This window comes from Eumetopias jubatus, unplaced genomic scaffold, assembly GCF_037043125.1.
Source record: "Eumetopias jubatus isolate StellerSeaLion01/CBP00866 unplaced genomic scaffold, mEumJub1_p1.0 scaffold_4, whole genome shotgun sequence".
Lineage (NCBI taxonomy): Eukaryota > Metazoa > Chordata > Mammalia > Carnivora > Otariidae > Eumetopias > Eumetopias jubatus.
Genome location: NW_028274810.1, coordinates 181,394,670 through 181,415,639, shown reverse-complemented (window position 1 = coordinate 181,415,639; position 20,970 = coordinate 181,394,670). Strand labels below are relative to the sequence as shown.

Sequence of the window (20,970 nt, the reverse complement as noted above, 5' to 3'; positions counted from 1 at the left end):
TCCCCGAGTGCCATTTATCCACTCTACCGAAGTGGCCAGTCACTTTCACGACGGGGAGGGCAGGGGACTCTTTGGCAGATCATCCCTTTACCTTCGCAGGCAGTCGGTAGAAGGGAGCTAGCTAGTCACGCGGAGTCCGGAAGTCAGCTTCTGCCAAGGTTGGTGGCAGCCTCTCAGCCAAAGGGGGCCGGCAGGCAGGGGGGCTGCCAGCTGGCGTGCCCGGGACTACACTTGAATACGGTGCCGGCAGCTTCCCGCCACTTGCCCCTTGGCTCTCCAAGATCAGCTCTACAGTTTGTCATTTGACATTATGAGCCAAATCTGGATTTGGGTCTTTCTGTGGTTAAGATTAGTAGCAGTGATAGTCATGAGAGTGATAATCTAGCATCAAGCATTTTTCCATTCTCCCTGTCAATCTCATCTGGGCTTTACCAGGTTGCTACTATTATTATCACCATTTTGCAGAGTGGAAAGTTTGAGGCTTCGAGAAGAAACTCACCCCCGTTTTATATAAACCCAAGCTGAGTCATTCTAAAGTTTCGGAACCCTCACAACAGTCCGACTCTGTCCTGAGCCATCAATGGTAATTCCTCTGCTTCCTGCCCATCCCAAGTTATGTATGCACATCTTGGCCAGGTTTAGCCAAGGCTGGATTGAGGAGCTGCCAAAGGGGAAGGAGGGACGTGGGAGGAGCTGTGGCTGCTTCCCACTTTGGTCTGGTCCCGCCCGGGCATGCATGGGTGCTCCCATCTGGTGTGCCATGGCAAGCTGCCACGTCTTGTCCTTGATGGGAAGCTGCATTGCACAGGTGGGTGGGTGATGAGTCCTCTGCTGGCCACTCTCCCTACAGCAAGAGCCTCTGCTGGGCGCTCACCCTGCTTTCCTACAGTGGGAGGCTTCCAGGACAGTTTTACGTGTGTGTGTTTGGGTGTGTAAAATATGCAGAACATGAAGTTCACCATTTTAATAATTTTTAGGTGCACAGTTCAATAGCAATAAGTACATTCATGTTGTTGTGCAATCATCACCACTGTCCATCTCCAGAACTTTTTTCATTTTGCAAAAATAAAACTCTAGACCCACTAAACACCTCCCCATTCTCCCTCCCACCGGCCTTTGACAACCACCTTTCTCCTTTCTGTCTCTATGAATTTGACTGCTCAAAGTACATAATATGAGTGGGATCGTACAGTATTTGCCCTTTTGTGACTGACTTATTTCACTTAACATAATGTCCTCAATTTTCATCCATGCATGTGTCAGAATTTCATTCCTTTTTTTAAGGCTAAATAATATTCCATTGTGTGTATAGATCACATTTTGTTTATCCATTCATTCATCAGTGGACACTTAGGTTTCTTCTACCTCTTGGCTTTTGTGAAAAATGCTACTATGAACAGAGGTATACAAATATCTGTTACATATTGTACAAACACTTGCTTTTAATTTTAGGGGGATATACCCAGAAGTGGAATTGATGGATCACAGGGTAATTCCATGTTTGTATGGTAATTTTTTTAAGAACACCCATTCTGTCTTCCACAGTGGCTGCACCATTTTATATTCCCACCGGCAGAGCATGAGGATTCCAATTTTTCCACATACTCACCAACACTTGTTATTTTCTGCTTTTTTGTTTGTTTGTTTTTTGCTTGTTTGTCTTTGTAATAGCCATCCTCATGGGTGTGAAGTACTCCAACAAGTTTTCATAAGAGAACATCTATGGGAATTGTTGAAAAATGTATCTTCCTTTTTTGCTAAAGAAGGTGAATCTCCTTCATGGAAACTTACTGATTTGAATATGATATTCAGTGACATTGTGGGTGTCTCCCTGAGACATTCTTGCATACCGTTGGATGGATTAAATGTTGACCAGTCACCAGAACCTCACCAGCCCAACGTTTGCATATAGCAAACTGCCCTCATCTTTGAGCTTTGAAGGTAGTCTGACAGACTGCAAACTTTAACTTGGCCACTTTATAAATTATCTTGTTTTTTTATTTCTCTTTTCCCTCCTTGTAACTTTCTGTGAGCCTTCCGCTATCTGTACCTCTTTGTAAAGGAAGAAGCCAGTCTGGATGAATGGTTAAGAGCACAGGTGGTGGGACCAGCCAAACTGGGATTCAAATCCAAGTTTATCCAGGAAAAAAATTACCTTCTCCAAGACTCAGCTTCCTAATGATTTTTTTTAAGATTTTATTTATTTATTTGAGAGAGAGAGAATGAGAAACAGAGAGCATGAGAGGGAGGAGGGTCAGAGGGAGAAGCAGACTCCTCGCCAAGCAGGGAGCCCGATGCGGGACTCGATCCCGGGACTCCAGGATCGTGACCTGAGCCGAAGGCAGTCGCTTAACCAACTGAGCCACCCAGGCGCCCCAAGATTCAACTTCCTTATCTTTGCTATGAAGATTGCCTGCCTCATAGGCTTCTTTTAAGGTTGATAAATGCCTGGCCAGGTGCCTGGGCAGAGTAAGCCGCCAGTGCATGGCAGCTATAATCATCACTATCACCACCATCATCAAAGTAATACACTTCACTACTTCTTAGCAGTTTCACTTGAAAGAGAAAAATAAAGAAAAACATAATAACCAAATAAAACTAAAACAATATTTCTAAGAAATTTTCACCCCAAAACACAGCAAGGAATAAGCTCTCTGTTCCATCCCTTCCTCTACCAAATTACAGATTGAAGAGTGTAGGACTCCAGTATGGAAAGATCAATGAATATTAATAGAAAAATGTTTCTATAAAAACTATCAAGGGCTATAAAACAAATGCTGTCATATTTGGAGTACAGAGGAGATGTGTTCTTAATTAAGCTTTCTTTTTGAAAGCTCCCTGTTGTCTTACATTCTATTTTTCTGCGGTCATTAAATGCTCTGTAGCTCAGATTGACCCTAGGGGATCCCTATTACAAAGGATCCTTCACATAGACTGTAGGTTTTACCCAATTGCTTTTCATTGGTTCCATTCCAACTTATTAATATTATCATTATCATTATTTCACACGCTTCCTAGGACTTTTGAAAGTGATCGATTATTTGAATTCTATTTTTCCCAAGTGTAGGAAGGAAATACATCATCTAAAGAATAAAGTTATCGATGCCTATTAGGACAGGTAAAGCAATAAAACCAGATTTTTATTCTTTCCTGCCTTTTGGCACTTTTCTTGTTTAATTTCTCTCATTGCTTGTCTAGATGATAAATGTTTTCCAACCAGCCAATTCTAAGACAGGTTTTATTTTCAGTTCCAGATTCTCATTTAGGCTGGAATTTCCTGGGGCAGATTTTAGCTTTGCTTGAGAGATCACATTGAGTCCCTCAATTAGGTTCCTTTCATTCCTTTATTCCCTCCGTCATCTGACTCAAATGTGGGCTTCTTCTCATTAAAATAAAAAATAACTCACTAAGCAAGATAGCTTGTTATTTGCCAATTTCTCAGAAAAGTGATAGTAATTAGGATGAATACAAGAACACCAGAGCAAGACTTCCAGAGCAAGGCAGTCCACACAAACATTTTGTTATGTGTCCAAAGCGTCACTCAGATTCTCTGGGGAAAGCAGCCCAGTGTGTGTGCCAGGCAAGCCATCCAAGAGCACAGGCTTGGGACAGGCTACTGAAGGCTCAGAGCCTGAGCATCTGAATGGGAGAGAAACTGCTGGAAGCTGGGGCGTACGTACTATGTGGGATGCTGGGTGGACACGCTTCTGATTGGACCTCTAAGAAAAACAGGAAAAGATGAGTGACCTCTGTGGTCATTGCTAACGAGGAAGGTCACTTACGAGGAGGATTATTTGAGCTCTGCTTTGGTATGTAAAAACATAATTGAGATTTTTTTTTCCCCCTCTAGAGTTGTATTCCACATAAAATAAGCCCACTGGACATTTCCCCAGCGGCTGGAGTCCTTAGGTATTTCCTGCCCCAAGCAGAACTGTCCTGAGACCCCCAGTTGGCCATTGTCAACTTGCTCCTCAGTAAATGTATTTGATGATGGAAGCTGTGCATCACTCGGAGAGTGGGAGCCTTGTTGCCTTCCTCAGAGCAGCCCGGGCAGGGGTGTGTGAAGAGGGTCTGCTGAGCTGCCCGCCATATTTACTCCCCATTTTGGGAAGAGGAACGTGGACTTTCTATCTGAACGCTAATGTTGGAGAAGGAATTTAAATGAGTTAGCTCAGCTCACATACTTCTGAAAACTCTGGTCTGATTTCTGACCTTGTACCCTGGGGGGAAAAATGTATTTGCAAAGTAAACAGAACTCTAGATTTAGTGTTCTGTGCCCACTTTGCGATCATAAGTGTGCACACGGGCGTGTATGGGTGTGTATGTGTTTGTGCGTAGTCGAAAGTAATGAGCAGAGGCTGTAGTGCTTTACAGAATGTTGGCGTTCTGAAAACTGGCCATAGGCTTGTGTGTATTTGTGTGTGTGTAAAATCACATCTGTAGATATGAATACACCAGAAAATAGACACACGCTGGTGATACCACCATGTAGAGTATGCCCGTAAGGCCCCTCTGAGGTGCTGAGGAGGGTCTGAAATCCACCCCGATCCAGCTCCCCCACCAGCTAAGACACCTGGCTCACCTCCCCCTGGAGGACGGTGCCTTCGACCTTGTTATAGGCCACGGAGGGTACATCTGTTGGGAGGGATGATACTTTCTATTTCACACCAGCAGCAGAAGAGACAGGCCAGCGTATTTGGGGTCAGAGCATTTGATAATACCTTTTTTCCCTGGTTGCACATGTGTTTTTAGCCCGTTCATTTCCCCCATGCAGACACCAGATGAGCAATTTCTTTTCTTCTCACACTGCATCCAAAAGGCCTTTCGGAAAAACTTGCATTGCATGGGACTAGAAGTCTGCTCCTCGAGTACCTGACAAGATAAGACTGCCCTTTACCTTGGGGACAGCATTTTTAATATGGCCCCTGTGCCTAGAACTTGCACCAGGTACTAGATGCCTGGAACTTCACCAGAGCCCATGTGGGTTACTGGCTCAGGGTCACTATCTTAATAATTCCTCTTGGCCCTCCCAGGATGGCAGAACACCACACACACACACACACACACACACACACACACACACACACACACACACATACACACACCCCAAAGGGAGAAATGTCATCATCATATATTTCCACTGAAGGGACAAAAAGAGGAACTTAAAAAATGTACATTTGCCATGCTCTGTGAGCTGAAGAACATGAGAAATGCAAAGCACACCTAAACGTAAATCAGCTAGCTTTAAACCCAGAGTAGGAAAACATCCCTAACATTGTCTTCTTACATGATTGGTCTCATCTTAGGTAATGGGGACACGTTTTATATCAACTTTCCAGTAGCTTCACACCCAGACTCTCTCATAGAGTTAGGAATGAGTACGTGAACATGAGAGACATGTTTCATTCCTTCGTTAGCCTCAGCAGGGAGTTTACAGAAATTGAGGTCTTCTCGAGTTTGTATATCACCAGACCTGGTGTTGTGAGGCCGCTGTGGTCCAGAATGAAGACAATCTCTTCCTAAGATTTAAAACACAAGGATAAAATCATTCCCATGTCCTCTGAATAATGGCCCAGCCCCAGAACATGATATAGAGAGACGGAGGCCACGGTCCCCTGTCCCCAGGCTGTGAGGCTGGAGGAGTCTCTCTCCCTGAGTGATAGGAAATACAGAGGCTCAAGACACATATGCAGAGCTGTTGATGGACTAGGTCTTCAGCCAAGGCATTGCCAGCACCTCTGTCATCAGGCCCTGAACCTTAGCCTCCTTCCTGCTGGCCCAGGCTCCTTACTGCTGGGTGCACACCTTGCTCCTTCTGTGGCTTAAGCTGAGCTGTACGGGAGCTTCCTTTCCCAAGCATTATGAGGACAGCAATCCACTTGGCAAGGTTGTAGGTAATGTGTTGAGACCAAGAGTTCCTTCCAATCTATGTAGAACGTTGAGTTTTTTAAAATTTTTTTTTTTCAAAGATTTTAAAAGAGAGAGGGAGAGAGAGCACAAGCAGGGGAGAGGGAGAAGTAGGCTCCCAACTGAGCAGGGAGCCCCATGCGGGACTCCATCCAAGGACCGCCAGGACTCCGGGATCCTGACCTGAGCCGAAGGCAGACGCTTTACTGACCAAGTCACCCAGGCGCCCCCTGTAGAACTTTGAATCCTAAAATAGCTTAAGTTTAAAAGTGTATGATCTAGTGTGGTGCTTCTGAAACCTTAATGTGCATGCATATCACCCACAAATCTTGTTAAAATTCAGATTTTGAATGAATACATCTGGGTCTGAGTTGAAAATGCTACACTTCTGCCAAGTTCCCACTTGATGTTAAGGCTGCTCCTGACCTGAGGGCCACACTTTGTGTCACAAGGGTCTAGAGTGGTTCTCCACCTGGACTGCCCCACTCCCATAGATTCAGGTTTAATTGGGTGAGGGTGAGGTGTAGGTGGTGGTAGTATGTAAAGATCCCCAGGGACACAGCTGGCTGTGTTAAGAAATACTAGCATAGGGTTACGACTTAACTGCTAAATGCACAGAAGGGAAATTCAGTTGACTTCCAAACCATTGCACTAACCTGTGGTGTGACACTAGGAAAGAAATTTCCTTCCAGCTTCATCAAAGTTCTAAGAGGAGTGACAGTTACTGCTTTTTTTTTTCATAACATTTTTTTTCAATAACATTTAGATCATTAAAATCCACCAGCAAGAATAAGAGAGACGTGGGCGCCTGGGTGGCTCAGATGGTTAAGCGTCTGCCTTCGGCTCAGGTCATGATCCCGGGGTCCTGGGATCGAGTCCCGCATCGGGCTCCCTGCTCCTTGGGAGCCTGCTTCTCCCTCTGCCTCTCTATCTCTCTCTCTCTCTCTGTGTCTCTCATGAATAAATAAATAAAATCTTTAAAAAAAAAAAAAAAAAAAAGAATAAGAGAGACGTGGGTAGTTTGTGCCGTGGCCTAGAGGCTCTGTCCATGCCACCAGCACACATCTGTGTGGGTCAGTCTGTGTCCCTAGAGGGGGGCACAGCGGAGGTTCTCAGGGCCAAGGCCAAGTGCAAGTGCAGATTCAGCTTGAGATGGCGGCTGACTTCAGCTCTTTGGGGTTCTTGTCCCCATTTGTATATAGCTATTGGAATGTGACCTAAGGGCCCAAGGATAGGAATGTACACACCCTACACCTGCCCTGAGGGATTTACATTCCTGCTGCAATCATAGGTAAACAGAGAAGGAGTTGGGGCCCTGAGACCACGCACATTAGCAGAGGAGAGTCTGGTAAGGCTCCTTAGAGGAAGTGACATCTCCACTAAGGCCTTCAGAATGAGTTGGCTGGGCCCAAGGGCCAAGAGTGAACATTCCAAGCAGAGACAGCTGTGGAACCGGGATACAGGACAGGAGCTGGTGAACGGGGAGGAAGCAGGAGGGTTGAGCAGGCGCCGGGTCACACAGCAGCAGTGATAAGGAGGTCGGACACTGGGACACCTGGGTGGCTCAGTGGGTTAAGCCCCTGCTTTTTGCTCAGGTCATGATCCCAGGGTCCTGGGATCGAGCCCCGCATCGGGCTCCCTGCTCAGCGGGGAGCCTGCTTCTCCCTCTCCCTCTGCCTGCTGCTCCCCCTGCTTGTGCACTTGCTCTCTCTCTCTCTCTCTCTCTCTCTCTCTCTCTGACAAATAAATAAATGAAATCTTAAAAAAAAGTTCAGACCTTGTCTTGAAGCTAGTTTTAAGCAGGGAATGACCTGGTCAGACTTGCACAGAGGATTAAAGTATTCCTGTGGAGGGATGCGGTGGCCCAGACCATCACGGAAGTGAGGGCAGGGACCTGACTCCAGCGACACCTGCTCGGGGTCATGCAGCCCGGGTCTTCTGCACTTGACCAGCACTGCTCCAGGGCCACGCACTCTGGTATTGCTTGGAAAAGCTGTACGTTATTAAATTGTCACTTCTACAAAAGCAAAAGATCAGACCTCTGTTGTTCTTTCCGATGTATGATTTTCTCTGTTCAAAACGGTGTTCCTCGGTGTCAGTCAGATGCCAACTGCTGGGCTGATGGGACGCTGAGACCTGCCCTTGTGTGTGCTGATTATTACCCACCAGACTTTTGTGGCCGCGAAAATCCCATCTGCCCAATTCCTGCAGCAGTGTGCTGGCAACATAGTATTCTGGTAGTACTGAAAACCCAGCACGTTTCCTAAAGAACTTTCTGAGAAGAGGCTTGGCGACAAGCTTGAGGGTTCCAAGAGATACACAGGAAGGCAGACAAGGTACAAGGTGTGGCTTCTGCCCTGGAGGTGTCTCCTGTCTGGCAGGATGACAACAATAGGCACACAAAACAGGGTGAAAATAAAGACAGAGCTCTGATCAGTAGGTGCAGATGGTTTTTGTACAAACTGACCATTGAGGGTGGGCAGAGAGTGAAGAGAAACCATCCAAGAAGAGTTCAGGGAAGGCCCTCTGGGCAGAAGGTAAATGTAGGGTTTGGCCGAGGGGAGGGAGGCAAGGTGGTCCGGGGGAGGGTCCAGGAGAAGCACAGCCAGTAAGCTGAGCTCCATGCAAAGCAGCCCGGCCTCGCTGAAGGGGGGCTTGAACTGAGTGCAGGAGTGGGGAAAGTCAGGTCCTCCGTCCGACCTGAGACTGCGGGAATTCAAGATAGAATCCAGAAGAATACTTTCATTCCTATGTGACAGAATCCTAATTAGACCTGTCCTTCTCACTGCGCACCAGATCCAGCGACATACTTTGTTCCTTCCGTGTATCTATCCTTGATTCCTTCGTTCCTTCCTGATCCTTATCTTTATAATTTGGTAACATGTTCCCTTAACATCTCATTTTGATTCCCTTAAAAACCCAGTTCTCTAGCAAGCAATGAAGTAGTTTCACCTCCCCTATTTTATGGTTCTGTTTAGGTCTTTGGATTCTTTCCTGCTGTCGTGCTTTGTGGTCAGGGTGAATCTCTCTGTTCCTCTTGGAACTGTGGGGGGGGGGCGGGGAGGGCGCTCAGAGAACCGGTTCTGCAGGCTGTTGATTAATCCGACAGCAAGGCTGCTGACCAAGGACATCCTATTTTGATACCCTAAGCATTTATTCATATTGGCATGTCACTTTCTCCAGCTCCGTTTTCTCATCTGAAACACTGGGATCGTGATGTCTGTGGATCTTCATGCAAGAATTTAGTAGGGTCTTAAAAAGATTCCCCACACATTAGAAAATGTCAAGACATGCAGCTATGTTAAAAATCACATTGAGACGTGACCCCTATATTGGAGATTTGGAGTGGGGGCAGCTATTTTAGAAAGGACTCAAAATACTAGTTGTATTTTACTCACTGTGTTTAAAACTTGAATGGCCAGAATAATATCCATGAAAGGATTTCAGGAACTTATAAGTGTTTTGGTTTTCCTTGATGGTCCTCTGTGATAGCCTCCCCTAAATTGAAAATGAGAGCCTCTTTTTGGTTTCAGATTGCAGAAGGAATGGCATACATCGAGAGGAAGAACTACATTCACCGAGACCTACGAGCAGCAAATGTTCTGGTCTCTGAGTCACTCATGTGCAAAATTGCAGATTTTGGCCTTGCTCGAGTAATCGAAGATAATGAGTACACAGCAAGGGAAGGTATGTTGTCCTCACCATCTTTATGATCTTTACATGTTTTGTTATTTAGTTTTGTTTTTGTCTGTTTTTTTTTTTTTTTACAAAGCAATTACAATAGTCATCCTTAAAAAAAAGAACTCATTTTGTAAAATGTTCACAATGTACCATAGCTGTTGTTTGTGGGTTTGTTCTAATAGTTGTTTTTAAAAATTACTCTCCTGATTAACTCCACATACTGTTTATAAAGTTTACAGATGTTGTCATTTGTATTTCAGTTAAGCAAAAGAAAACAAAAAGAGACTTGGCAAGTTCAGAATTCTTTGTTTATATTGTATGTTCAAGCTTTTTACCCAAACAATGAAGTACACTGTTCCTAACTGTAGAGAAGACATTTGCAACAATAATTCTGTATCCTGTATTCTGGTATTTTCATTGCAAATTAAAACTTGGAAATTACCACACACAGAGAAGTAAATGTAATGCACTCCTTTATTTAACCACTTTCCATATTCTACACATATTAAAACACACAGAGAGGGTGCCTGAGTGGCTCAGTCAGTTGGGCATCTGCTTTCAGCTCAGGTCATGATCCCGGGGTCCTGGGATCGAGCCCCGCATCAGGCGCTCTGCTCAGTGGGGAGTCTGCTTCTCCCTCTGCCCCTCCCCCTGCTTGTGCTCTCTCTCTTGCTCTCTGACAAATAAGTGAATAAAATCTTGAAAGAAAGAAAGAAAGAAAGAAAGAAAAGAAAGAAAGAAAGAAAGAAAGAGAAAGAAAAGAAAGAAAGAGGAAAGATGGCAGCTTGAGAACATTGTTTTGATTTGTTTAGCATCTCTTTTTTTTTAAAGATTTTTTAAAATTTATTTATCTGACAGAGAGAGAGACAGCGAGAGAGGGAACACAAGCAGGGGGAGTGGGAGAGGGAGAAGCAGGCTTCCCGCTGAGCAAGGAGCCTGATGCGGGGCTTGATCCCAGGACCCTGGGATCATGACCTGAACCGAAGGCAGCGCTTTAACGACTGAGCCACCCAGGCGCCCCGATTTATTTAGCATCTCTTGTGCCCATCATGCTTCAGGCGGTTCTCCTCCTGCCTCAGGATTGTGTTCTCCTAGGTGGGTGTTCTCAGCAAAAAGGCAGGTGAAGGAAAACAGTTTGAGGAAAGGGAGTAAAAAATAACTAAAATCTTGTGAGTAGTTGCAGTATGGCGGGCACTATTCTAAGTGCTTTTCTTTCTTTTTCTTTCTTTTTAAAGATTTATTTATTTATTTTAAAGAGAGAGGGAGAGCGCACGAGGCAGGGAGAGGCAGAGGCAGAGGGAGAGAGAGAATCTCAAGCAGATTCCCCACTAAGCGTGGAGCCCGACACGGGGCTCAATCCCAGGACCCTGAGATCAGGACCTGAGCCAAAACCAAGAACTGGATGCTTAACTGGCTGAGCCACCCAGGCGCCCCTCTAAGTGCTTTTCATGTTATCTCTTTATGTTTATAATAACCCTATGTAATAAGCCCTATTGGTGTTATTATTATCACTCCCGCCTTATAGGTGAGGCCACAGAGAGGTTCAGCAGCTTCTAAGTTCCCGTAGTAAGTGGGAGAGCCAACAACCAAACCCAGGAGATGTAGTCTCAAAGTTCACCATCTAGAACATATTCCACTGGCTCTGTTGAATTGGACAAGACTGGTGGTGCCTCAAAAAATAACTATTCTTGTGTGAGACAGGTGGCTTAGTTCAGAGAGCCTGGGTCCTAGAATTAAATAGTAGCCATTTCAGGGCCACCATAATAATTACCTTTTGTCTGTATTTACCCTGTGCCGAGCATGCAGATCAACCCAGTTAACTCTGGCACCAACCTTGGGGAGGTTCTGTCTCCTCATCTTATAGGTGAAGGTGCCGAGAAAGCCCAGAGACAGGAAGTGGCTTGCCAGGGTCACACCACGTTGGAAACAGCAGAACCAGGATTCAAACCAAGATGCGCTGTGTGGGACTGACTCCACCCCCCCACATACACCAGGGCCCCTCCTGGAGCAACGTGCCCCAACCCCCTCCCTGGCCCCTGCCACTGCCCAGCTATGCAGGGTCAGTCCCCAGAACGTGCAATAGTGAGTGCCCTGCACACCGTACCTAGCTGTTCCATGAGGCTTTCTGCTGTCCTTATTGATCTCGTTCAGATTTCCAATTTGGGTCTGACACCACAAGAAATTCCAAAGCGAAATCCTAATAAAGGCAAACATGTTTAAAATCTTTAAAAACAGTTGGTGGAAACCCCTAGCCTTTCCAGGATATAAGGATGACATTCTGTGCCTGAGTCCCTACTTTCTTCAAGATGTCCCTGCAAGTTAGCCCCGAGCCAGGTTTGTCCCTTAGCCTCACCAGCTCCCTGTGAGAATCCTAGTGTCATTACTATCTCTCTCTGGGCAGATCATGATGCTACCCAGTTCCCAAAAGTTTAAAGTTTGGGCTGAGCAAGTGAAATCAGGAGACTTTAACATTTGGAGTAGTATCTGAAATTCCTATTGGTATGAGCTTACAGAGATTGGTCTGCAAGAATGTACACATCAGGAGTTATTTATATTCCATATAAACATAGTATGGGTTCATTGAAGAACATGTGAACACTGAAGATACATGCTTTAGAGGCTGCTGTTAAGGGACAAATATACAAGCTGAGAACAAATTTCTTTACGTTGTGTCATGTTCTTTGGTTTAAAGTGGGCTCATTATGATGTCTCTGGCAGGATACGCAAGAAACTTTGCTTCTCAGGGCGCCTGGCTGGCTCAGTCGGTCAAGGGTCTGCCTTCAGCTCAGGTCATGATCCCAAGGTCCTCGGATCGAGCCCCACATCGGGCTCCCTGCTCAGCGGGGGAGTCTGCTTCTCCCTCTCCCACCCCCCGCTTGTGTTCCCTCTCTCGCTGTGTCTCTGTCAAATAAATAAATAAAATCTTAAAAAAAAAAAAAAGGAAACTTTGCTTCTCACAAGGGGAATGCCCAAAAGGGAAACAGGGGAGGGAGGCAACTATTTTCAGTATGTACCATCTCTGTCGTGTGCTATGTGTATGCATTACCTATTCAAAAGAAATAGTTAAAATTTTCCCCAAAAGAAGGAAAGTATGAAGGTGACATGCCCATGACTTTTTTGTTTCAGTTCAGAGGCCCAAGTAAGACATGTCTTCTCCCTTAGGTGCCAAATTCCCCATTAAGTGGACAGCTCCAGAAGCAATCAACTTCGGATGTTTCACGATTAAGTCTGATGTGTGGTCCTTTGGAATTCTCCTGTATGAAATCGTCACCTATGGGAAAATTCCCTACCCAGGTACCGTTTCCTTACCTATTTCCATTCAAGGGGTCTATATGAGGAAAAAAAGCCAAATGGCAGGACGCATAAAAACATAAATCCATATCCAAAAGCTAAGAATAAGCCCTTTGTTCCAAATGACTATCTTGAGTGGAAAGTGTTCTAAAAATGCTTAGACGCTTCTCTGCCTTCTTATTTGATTGAGTGCATCTTCTTTTTTTTTTTTTTTTTTTATCCCCTAACGAATTCCTGGCACCTCTTAGTGCCTGGAAGGTGCCTGGCACCGTCATGGGTGTCACAGATAGGAGGACAGAGTAGAAGGTTAGACACGGTGCTCTCCTAAGCAGTGCACCTGATGGAGGAGGAAACAGACACAGAAATGAGGAATCGCAATGCTTTGGGTTAGTTTTGAAACAGAGATTCGTATAAAGTACGTCGGAGCCTCTGTCTCTTCGGGAAATAACCACCTCTGTTTATCAGTGAAAGATCTTTCTGATCTGTAACTTACCGAATGTGAGGACATCCATTCAATGTCTCTCGGTTCCTAACACCGAAAGCCTTTGGAGCCAGATTGCACCAGTCTTCCCTTTAACCGGGATCTGTGCCTGAATATGCAAGGAGGATCTCTGCCAAAGCCTTCACATTAATGTTAGGCTTTTTACAAAATCGATGGATATGATGAATTTAAAATTAAATCTTTAATGGTTAAATCATTCCCTCATTTGAAAAATATCTGAGGGTGCCGGGCACCCCTGAGGGACCCCGATGCAGCAGTCACAGCTCCTGCCTTTGAGAACTGATATTCTGGTAGGAAGAGACTGGTAACAGTCAGGCAACAGTCTGTCAGATGGCACAGTGCCTTATGGAATGGGTTAAAGATTAGCGAGGAGGAGGAAGGTTGCTGGTTTTACACTCTGATCCTGGGAGCAGCAGGTAGGAGGGAGCCACAGGGCCATCTGGGGGGCTGAGCGTCCCATAGAGAAAACAGCCACTGTATGGGATCCCGAGGCCCCACGGTTTGGGTCTCGGTGAGAATTTGCTGGATGAATGAATGGACGTGCTCAAGCCATTTAACATCTAGATAGACACCATGCTGTGGATGAGAAAAACTTGTGGACAGAGCCACAGTGTGGGCTTCATGCTCCTGATCGCCCTCAGTGCTGTTTGGGGGAGGAGTCATAGGAAAGTCAGGGACCAGGGCCAGCGGGGAGAGGGGAGAGCTTTCAGATGGCGCCTACACAGTAGACTGACTGTGCCTTGAAATCCCCCTTGTGCCAACACTTCATATCTGACTGCCACTCTGCTCTAGATGCTGAAGTGAACGAGAACATTACGGGAAAATAGGGAAAAAGAAATATTTTCTTGATCAGTCCTGGTATCTGACATTATGTATCTATATCTATCTACAGAGAAAGATTGTCTATTCAGATTACATATGTAATCTGCTATCTGATCAAATAAACATTTAAGGGCACCTGGGTGGCTCAGTCATTAAGCGTCTGCCTTCAGCTCAGGTCATGATCCCAGTGTCCTGGGATCGAGTTCCGCATCGGGCTCCGGGCTCAGCGGGAGTCTGCTTCTCCCTCTCCCGCTCCCCCTGCTGGTGCGCTCTCTCTCTCTCTCTCTCTCTCTCTCTCTCTCAAATAAATAAATAAATAAATAAATATTTAACTTCATCAAATGATCTGTGATACGTCTGACGTGCTCCAGAATGACATACAGACAATTCCCATGAGGCTCAGAGAAGGCAACTCTTGCCCAGAACTGAATCACTAGCTCCTGGCAGGGCTGCTTCTGAACCCCAGGCCCGTGTTCTCATCCATATGCTCAATGTTCAGGATTTAAAAATGTTTAGGGTAAAAAAATTGTTAAAAAAAAAAGCAGTAGAAAAATGGTAAAAAAAAAAATAAAATAAAATTTAAAAAGTACAGTAGGACCAACCAGAAAGCACTGACCGATCTACTCCCAGGGGAGCTTGTCCCCTGTAAGGACCAGGGGTGTGAGAGATACCACCAGGAGCTCTGGATTAATGATATATTCGGGTCATGAGGAGAGCATTTAGCATTAGGAGATGTGAACAGAATGGAACAATCCTATTTACATAAATCTCAGAGGACTTGATTCACAGGTAGCACAGAAATTGGTGAACGTTGCCAACAGTTCCCATCACTGTTATAAAACTGCTCATGGGAGAGACCCCCCTGATAATTGAGTTATCTGGGCATATCTTCTTTACCCGGAAGAGTGCTGGATATGTTAAGTTTGGGGTTTTTTTAAGTGGTTTAGAAACCATATGCCTAGCTTTGCAAAATAATGGGAATAAGAGAAAGGAGGGGACAAAACAGAGGAAATAAGGAAGTCAAATATAAAGTGAACACATTTTTTAAAAGAAATAAAAGACTAAAAGATGAAATACACCAAAATGTTACTATCTTTGGGCATTGAAATGATAGGCTATATTAATTTTCTTTTTGATAAGCTTCTGAAGTTTCCAATTTTTATTTTTTCTAATTTTTTAAAAAGTATGTCTTTATTAAGTATTTCCATTCTTGTTTAAGTAATATAGTGCATCAAAAAATCAGGTAGTATGAAAAGACTTCTAATGAAAAATTGCCTCCCTGGCTTCATGCTCCTCAAAAGCATTTACTTTCAGGAATTTTAGTTATTTATTCTAATATTTGTTGCTCAGAATTCAAAATATTATATTCATACTATTATCTCTTAAGTAAAAAATTTTCCCCGTTTTACTTATTGTTAAGAGTATGATCCCATGATTCTAAATTCAAGGGATACAAAGAAGTATGTGGTAGAAGTGGTGTGCCTTTCATTCCTCATCTCCAGACAACCCTCCCTCACCCTTGCCCCCATCGGAACCATTAATATCAATTTCGGTGAATTGAACAGAGACCCTCTAGAAATATCCATGGAGATACAATTAGAGGTGTAGCAAATACACATGTTGGCTGGGTGCCAAAACTGATATCACCAACAGAGAGCAAACTTCTGGGAATAAGAGAGTAAAATACATAATTTTGTCAGTAAAAGTTACCTATCAAAATTGTAGTAGTCAAATACTAAATTTTCTATCCTCTGCTGTACTGCATTTTTCTCCTCCCTGTGCCCCTTCCCCAACTTCTAGTCTCTGCTACCCACTCCAGGTTTCATTTCCTGCTTCCCACCCACCCACTCCAGGTTTCATTTCCTGCTTCCCACCCACCTCCCTCTCCTGAAGGTATCTCCTCCAATGGGCTGTGAACCATTTGTGGACAAGACTTGGTCTTAATCATCTTTGTATCTCTCGGAGCCTAGTGTTAGATTGTGTCCCATTGTAAGCACTCAGGAAATGCTTGTGGAGAGAACGGAGGATGGAATATGAAACGGCTTGCTTTTATGAGCACCGGCCAATGGGTGTCTGCTTTCTTTAACCTAGCAACAGAGCAATAACCAAGTATCAGGTTTAATCTTAGGGTCTGGTTGAGGTCTCCCTCCCCATCCTTCTTTCTTCTGTAAGACTTGTCACTTAATAGCCTTATTTTGCTCATTGATTTACTCGTGCGTTCAGATTTCTTTCTTGCCAGTCCTCTTACCAAGTCAGATTCCCCCAGGCAGGATGGGCCTTTATCTGCATCACGGAGAGTCCTGCAGAGTCAGGAAAACATATGAGAACGGGGAAGGAAAAATCTGCAGTGGGGCAAGGTTGGGGGGGCGGGGGCTAGAAAAATCTTTTCTTCTGTGGGCACGTTCTGACCTTTCATTCAGCTGGGGGTTCTCCAGGCAGAAAGTGAAAGAGATATTCCTAAGACGTTGGCCGTCCAGCTGCCATTTTCTATCACCCTGAATGTTAGTCCTCCTCCCAGGATCTCAGAGCTTCCTCCAATGCCCATGTAGAAGCAAATAAAGGGATTTCATCTGAGATTTATCTAAGTGAGCAGGGTGAGTGACAAGAGCCAGAGCAATGCTGAAACCACATAATTTCTGGAGACTGGAACCCCACATGAAGAAAGGGCTGCAAATCAGTCTCTTGGCTTCAAGCAACGAGAATAAATTGAAGTCTTTCCATTAGAACATTCCAGTTACACAAATATCTGAAGATCGTGTTTCAGAGGACTTGAGCAAAATTAATTCACCATGTAAACAACTTTCAAGAGATCTTAGTGTTTATAAAGTTTGCTTGGAAATTTCCATTTCAAAAAAGAAAGTACTCTTCCAAAACAGAAGTAATCATGTCTTCTTTCAAGGGTTTAAATCCATGCAGGGCCTTCAGTCACTGTGTTCTTAGAAACAGAAAGGTTAGTTAAGGGCAGAGGAGTTCAAAGTTCACTGCTGATGACCCATGGTAAGAAAGAAACAGAAATCCCACTCCACAGATAGAACAAAAGTTTCACAAAATCGCACTAACTTTTACTACGTGCGGTGTGTTCTGATCTTCGCTATTTCATTCTGTTGTGATTTATTTTATTAAAAGTAGTGGTAGTTCCCTAAAAAAAAAATCAATTTGTCGATCTCAAATGAGTAGTGACCCACAATTTGAGAAACACCAATTAGAGGATAAATTCAAAAGAAGGCTCTGTTTCAAATCTAGTAAAAGACATTTCACTTCTAGCTATCTTTTAGAATCTTCCCAGTGACCACCAGTGGGAAAAATCTATCGCTGTGGAAAGGAAATTGGTTGTGATAAGTGGAATCCCTCATGTGCCGGGCATCACACATATTCTACCTGAAAATACGCTGCATGAAATACCTTTTTCCCTACAGAATGAGGTATTCACAAAACAGGCAAAACATGCAGATGTGGATAGGTCCTGCTACACCGCTAAATGAACATATTCCTCTGTCCCATTTTAATCATGGAGGAAAATGTTCTTTTAACCCCTTAAACCTGTTCTTGGTATCAAAGATTGACATTTCAGCTTCAGAACTACCCTGCGTCATTTGACCATATTACAAGCCACCCTTCATTACCAGTCCTCTTGTAGCCCAGTAGGAATAATGAACACCCCACTTCCCTTACTGGGTGTTGAGAACACACACATTGCAGAGTCAGTGTGAGTTTTGACTCTGGCCTGGACTGAAGACTTTGTAGGGGACAGTTTAATGATTGGGACATAATCCACTGGACTAGAGGATTTAAGGATTTTGACTTCTTCCAGTAAACTTATAGGGAAAAGCGGATTTTTAAAAATATATATATAGGGAAGAGATAATGTACGTGAAGATGATTTTTTGGTGTATGTATTACAGGTAGAAGCTGGAAACAATACTGTAAAAGAAATTGAGATTGAGGGTTAGGATTGGGTTTGAGTAGTTCATTGAAGGGCCAGCCAAGTCCATTAACCTTCTGCCATTAAATGCTTGCTCTGTTTTCTACTTCCCACGTTGGCCTGTTTTCACTCAGGCAAACTGAATACTGTCTTGATCCCCTTCGTACTAAAATTTACATTATTTAGTTGCTCACAGAAATCTCCTTTGCATCCCTATCCATTTGCGAAGGTTGCCGTAACAAAATACCACAGACTGAATGGGGCAAATTAATTTTCTCAGTTTTGGAGACCAGGCATCTGCGACAAGGTGTGAGCAGGTTTGGCTTTTCCTGAAGCACCTCATTGGCCTATAGATGGCCACCTTCTTGTTGTGTCTTCACACGGGCATTTCCTCGGTGCCCACACAATGCCCACATATCCCGGGGTCTCTGTATCCTAATCTCCTCTTCTTCTAAGGACATCGGTCAGATTGGGTTAGGGCCCACCCTAACTTGATTACCTTTTTAAAAACCCTGTCTCTGCAGGCAGTCACGTTCTGAGGCTGGGGACTGAGGAGTTCAGGAGTTCTGAGGACTAACATATGAATGTATTGCGGGGCTTGGCGGGGGGGCACAATTCAGCCCATAACTACCTCTAAAGCTTGCTTCAAGATTGGATGCAGGATGGGGCGCCTGGTGGCTCGGTCAGTTAAACGTCTGCCTTCAACTCTAGCCCTTATCTCAGGGTCCTGGGATCGAGCGCCGCGTCAGGGAGTCTGCTTCTCCCTCTCACTCTCCCTCTGTGCTCGCTCTCCCTCACCCTCTCTCTCTCTCTCTCAAATAAATAAAAATAAAATAAAATAAAAACAGAAAAGAATGGGTGCGGGATGTGGGGATCAGAAAGCCCACTTCAAAGCTCAACCCTGGGTCAGGTTTCTCAATGGTCCGTTTCTTTTGCTTTAGGGAGAACTAATGCCGACGTGATGACCGCCCTGTCCCAGGGCTACCGGATGCCCCGCATGGAGAACTGCCCAGACGAGCTCTATGACATCATGAAAATGTGCTGGAAGGAAAAGGCCGAAGAGAGGCCAACGTTTGATTACTTGCAGAGCGTCCTGGATGATTTCTACACGGCCACAGAAGGGCAGTATCAGCAGCAGCCTTAATGCGCAGGAAGGCTCGTGGCCATTGGCTGGGACGGCTGCCTCCTGCCAAAGGAAAACAGGACAATCACCGGTTGCGCTAGGATCTCGTGCACTAGGTCATCACTGCCCCTGCTTCCTGAAAGTGAGGCCAGGCTACTCAGGAAGAACACTCTCGACGTGGAAAAAAAGCATTCTCGTTCTCGTTGGCTGATGCCTGCTGGTGGCCGCTTGGGCTGCTCCCAGCTGGGACCCTTGCTTTGCTAGACCAGCATCTGCAGCCAGCCTTCTGGGAAGAAAACACCTGTTCTGTCCAAGATGCACCCACTCTGGCCTCTTGTTTACAGCTTAATGTGTGTGACTCCAGGATTCAGAGGCCATTGCAGTGAATCTCAAATAGTAACAGACTGAAACTCATTTATAAAAGTAAAGTAACCGGATGCATATCGTGACCCTTCTTTGCATTTTCTCTGTGCTTTGGCTTATCTGTTAAAAAACTTACTAATCCAATCTGTTACAGTTTGCAGGTGAAGTCCGAAGTTAAAATGGTCTCTCCCAGATTTCAGTGAGGTCCCCTCCCCCTCAAATCTGAGACTGGTAAACATTTTCCTTCCGTGGAAGACTGCTCAGAAACCCCTAGACATGAAGCAGAGCAACCGCAATCTTCTGGTCTGGCCCTGTAGAAATGTCTCTGGTGAGCATCAGAGCTGCTGTGTGTCCCAGCGGGGACTCTGCTGACGGCCAGGCCTGGCCCAGACCTCTCAGGACAGGGACAAGGGCCGCAGGAACTGCTCTACCCTAAGAAGGAATATTTCTAACAGTCCAGCTTTTCAATTCCACAATTTCCTATATAGAGACTTTTTTTTTGACAATGTACTTTGGGAGAGAAATAAGATTCTAATCTCTGAATTTTCTTTATTGCTTCCAATGATTTGAACGTTATTTTAATGATGAAATGTTAATTTTAGTTGTACTTGAAAAGAGTAAAGACGCCATCTTTGGGTCTATTTTTGTGATTCAGCAATCTTTTCTAAATTGTGTAAGGCGTGTGTGAGACTATTTATACAAGGATATGAAAGCAGAATAAGTGACTGAGGAGGCTCAAAAGAGCCCCCATAGCATGGGATACGAGAGGTTTTGTTTACTAAATTTTTCTACTGTAAGCTTTGAATAGAAAATGCTGTATCACCTCATGTTTCACTTATGCTCTTATGTATATACCTAATATTTCTATTTTTTGATTTTATTTTAATACACTTGGCCCAATAACATCTCGAGCTTTTTCCTTGTGTTCACCATTTCCAGTGATCATCAGTGTAAAAATGAGTACCGTTTGGGGGGAAATGAGAGGGAATTCCATATAGTTACATCGTTTAAAGAACTTGTACAAGTTCTACCTCCATCCTTTGAGCAAAAAAAAAAGGAAAAAAATTGAAAACCAGGAGTTGACAGCCTGGATGTCCCTTAATAGGACCAAATAAGATTTGTTTTCAAATAGGCTTAGCAGGCATCACTAGAATTTCATTTTATGTGTGTTGCCTAGGTGTTGGGTACCTAGGGGAAGGGATAAATATTCTACTGTTCCCTAAGTTTTAACCTATTTTCCTCTGCATTTTTTTAAATGTCCTTCCTAAAACATTCTAAAGTTCTTGATTCACAAATGCCACCCTCACGAAAATGGAGTATTATCCCCATATAATGTCTGCACAAGCTGATGACTTGATT

At 44.4% G+C, this 20,970-nt stretch overlaps 1 protein-coding gene across 4 annotated transcripts in view; it reads left to right on the top strand.

Annotated features, from left to right (window-relative positions):
* Positions 1 to 20,516, top strand: part of LYN (LYN proto-oncogene, Src family tyrosine kinase) — a 115,372-nt gene extending 94,856 nt beyond the window's left edge. For all 4 annotated transcript variants that reach the window (XM_028119010.2, XM_028119012.2, XM_028119011.2 and 1 more), the window contains exons 11-13: positions 9,441 to 9,594; positions 12,751 to 12,882; positions 19,067 to 20,516. In XM_028119010.2, coding sequence (XP_027974811.1) covers positions 9,441 to 9,594; positions 12,751 to 12,882; positions 19,067 to 19,269 — 489 coding nt within the window. In that variant the 3' untranslated portion in view covers positions 19,270 to 20,516. The remainder of the gene's footprint in view (positions 1 to 9,440; positions 9,595 to 12,750; positions 12,883 to 19,066) is intronic.
* Positions 20,517 to 20,970: the final 454 nt, after the last annotated feature.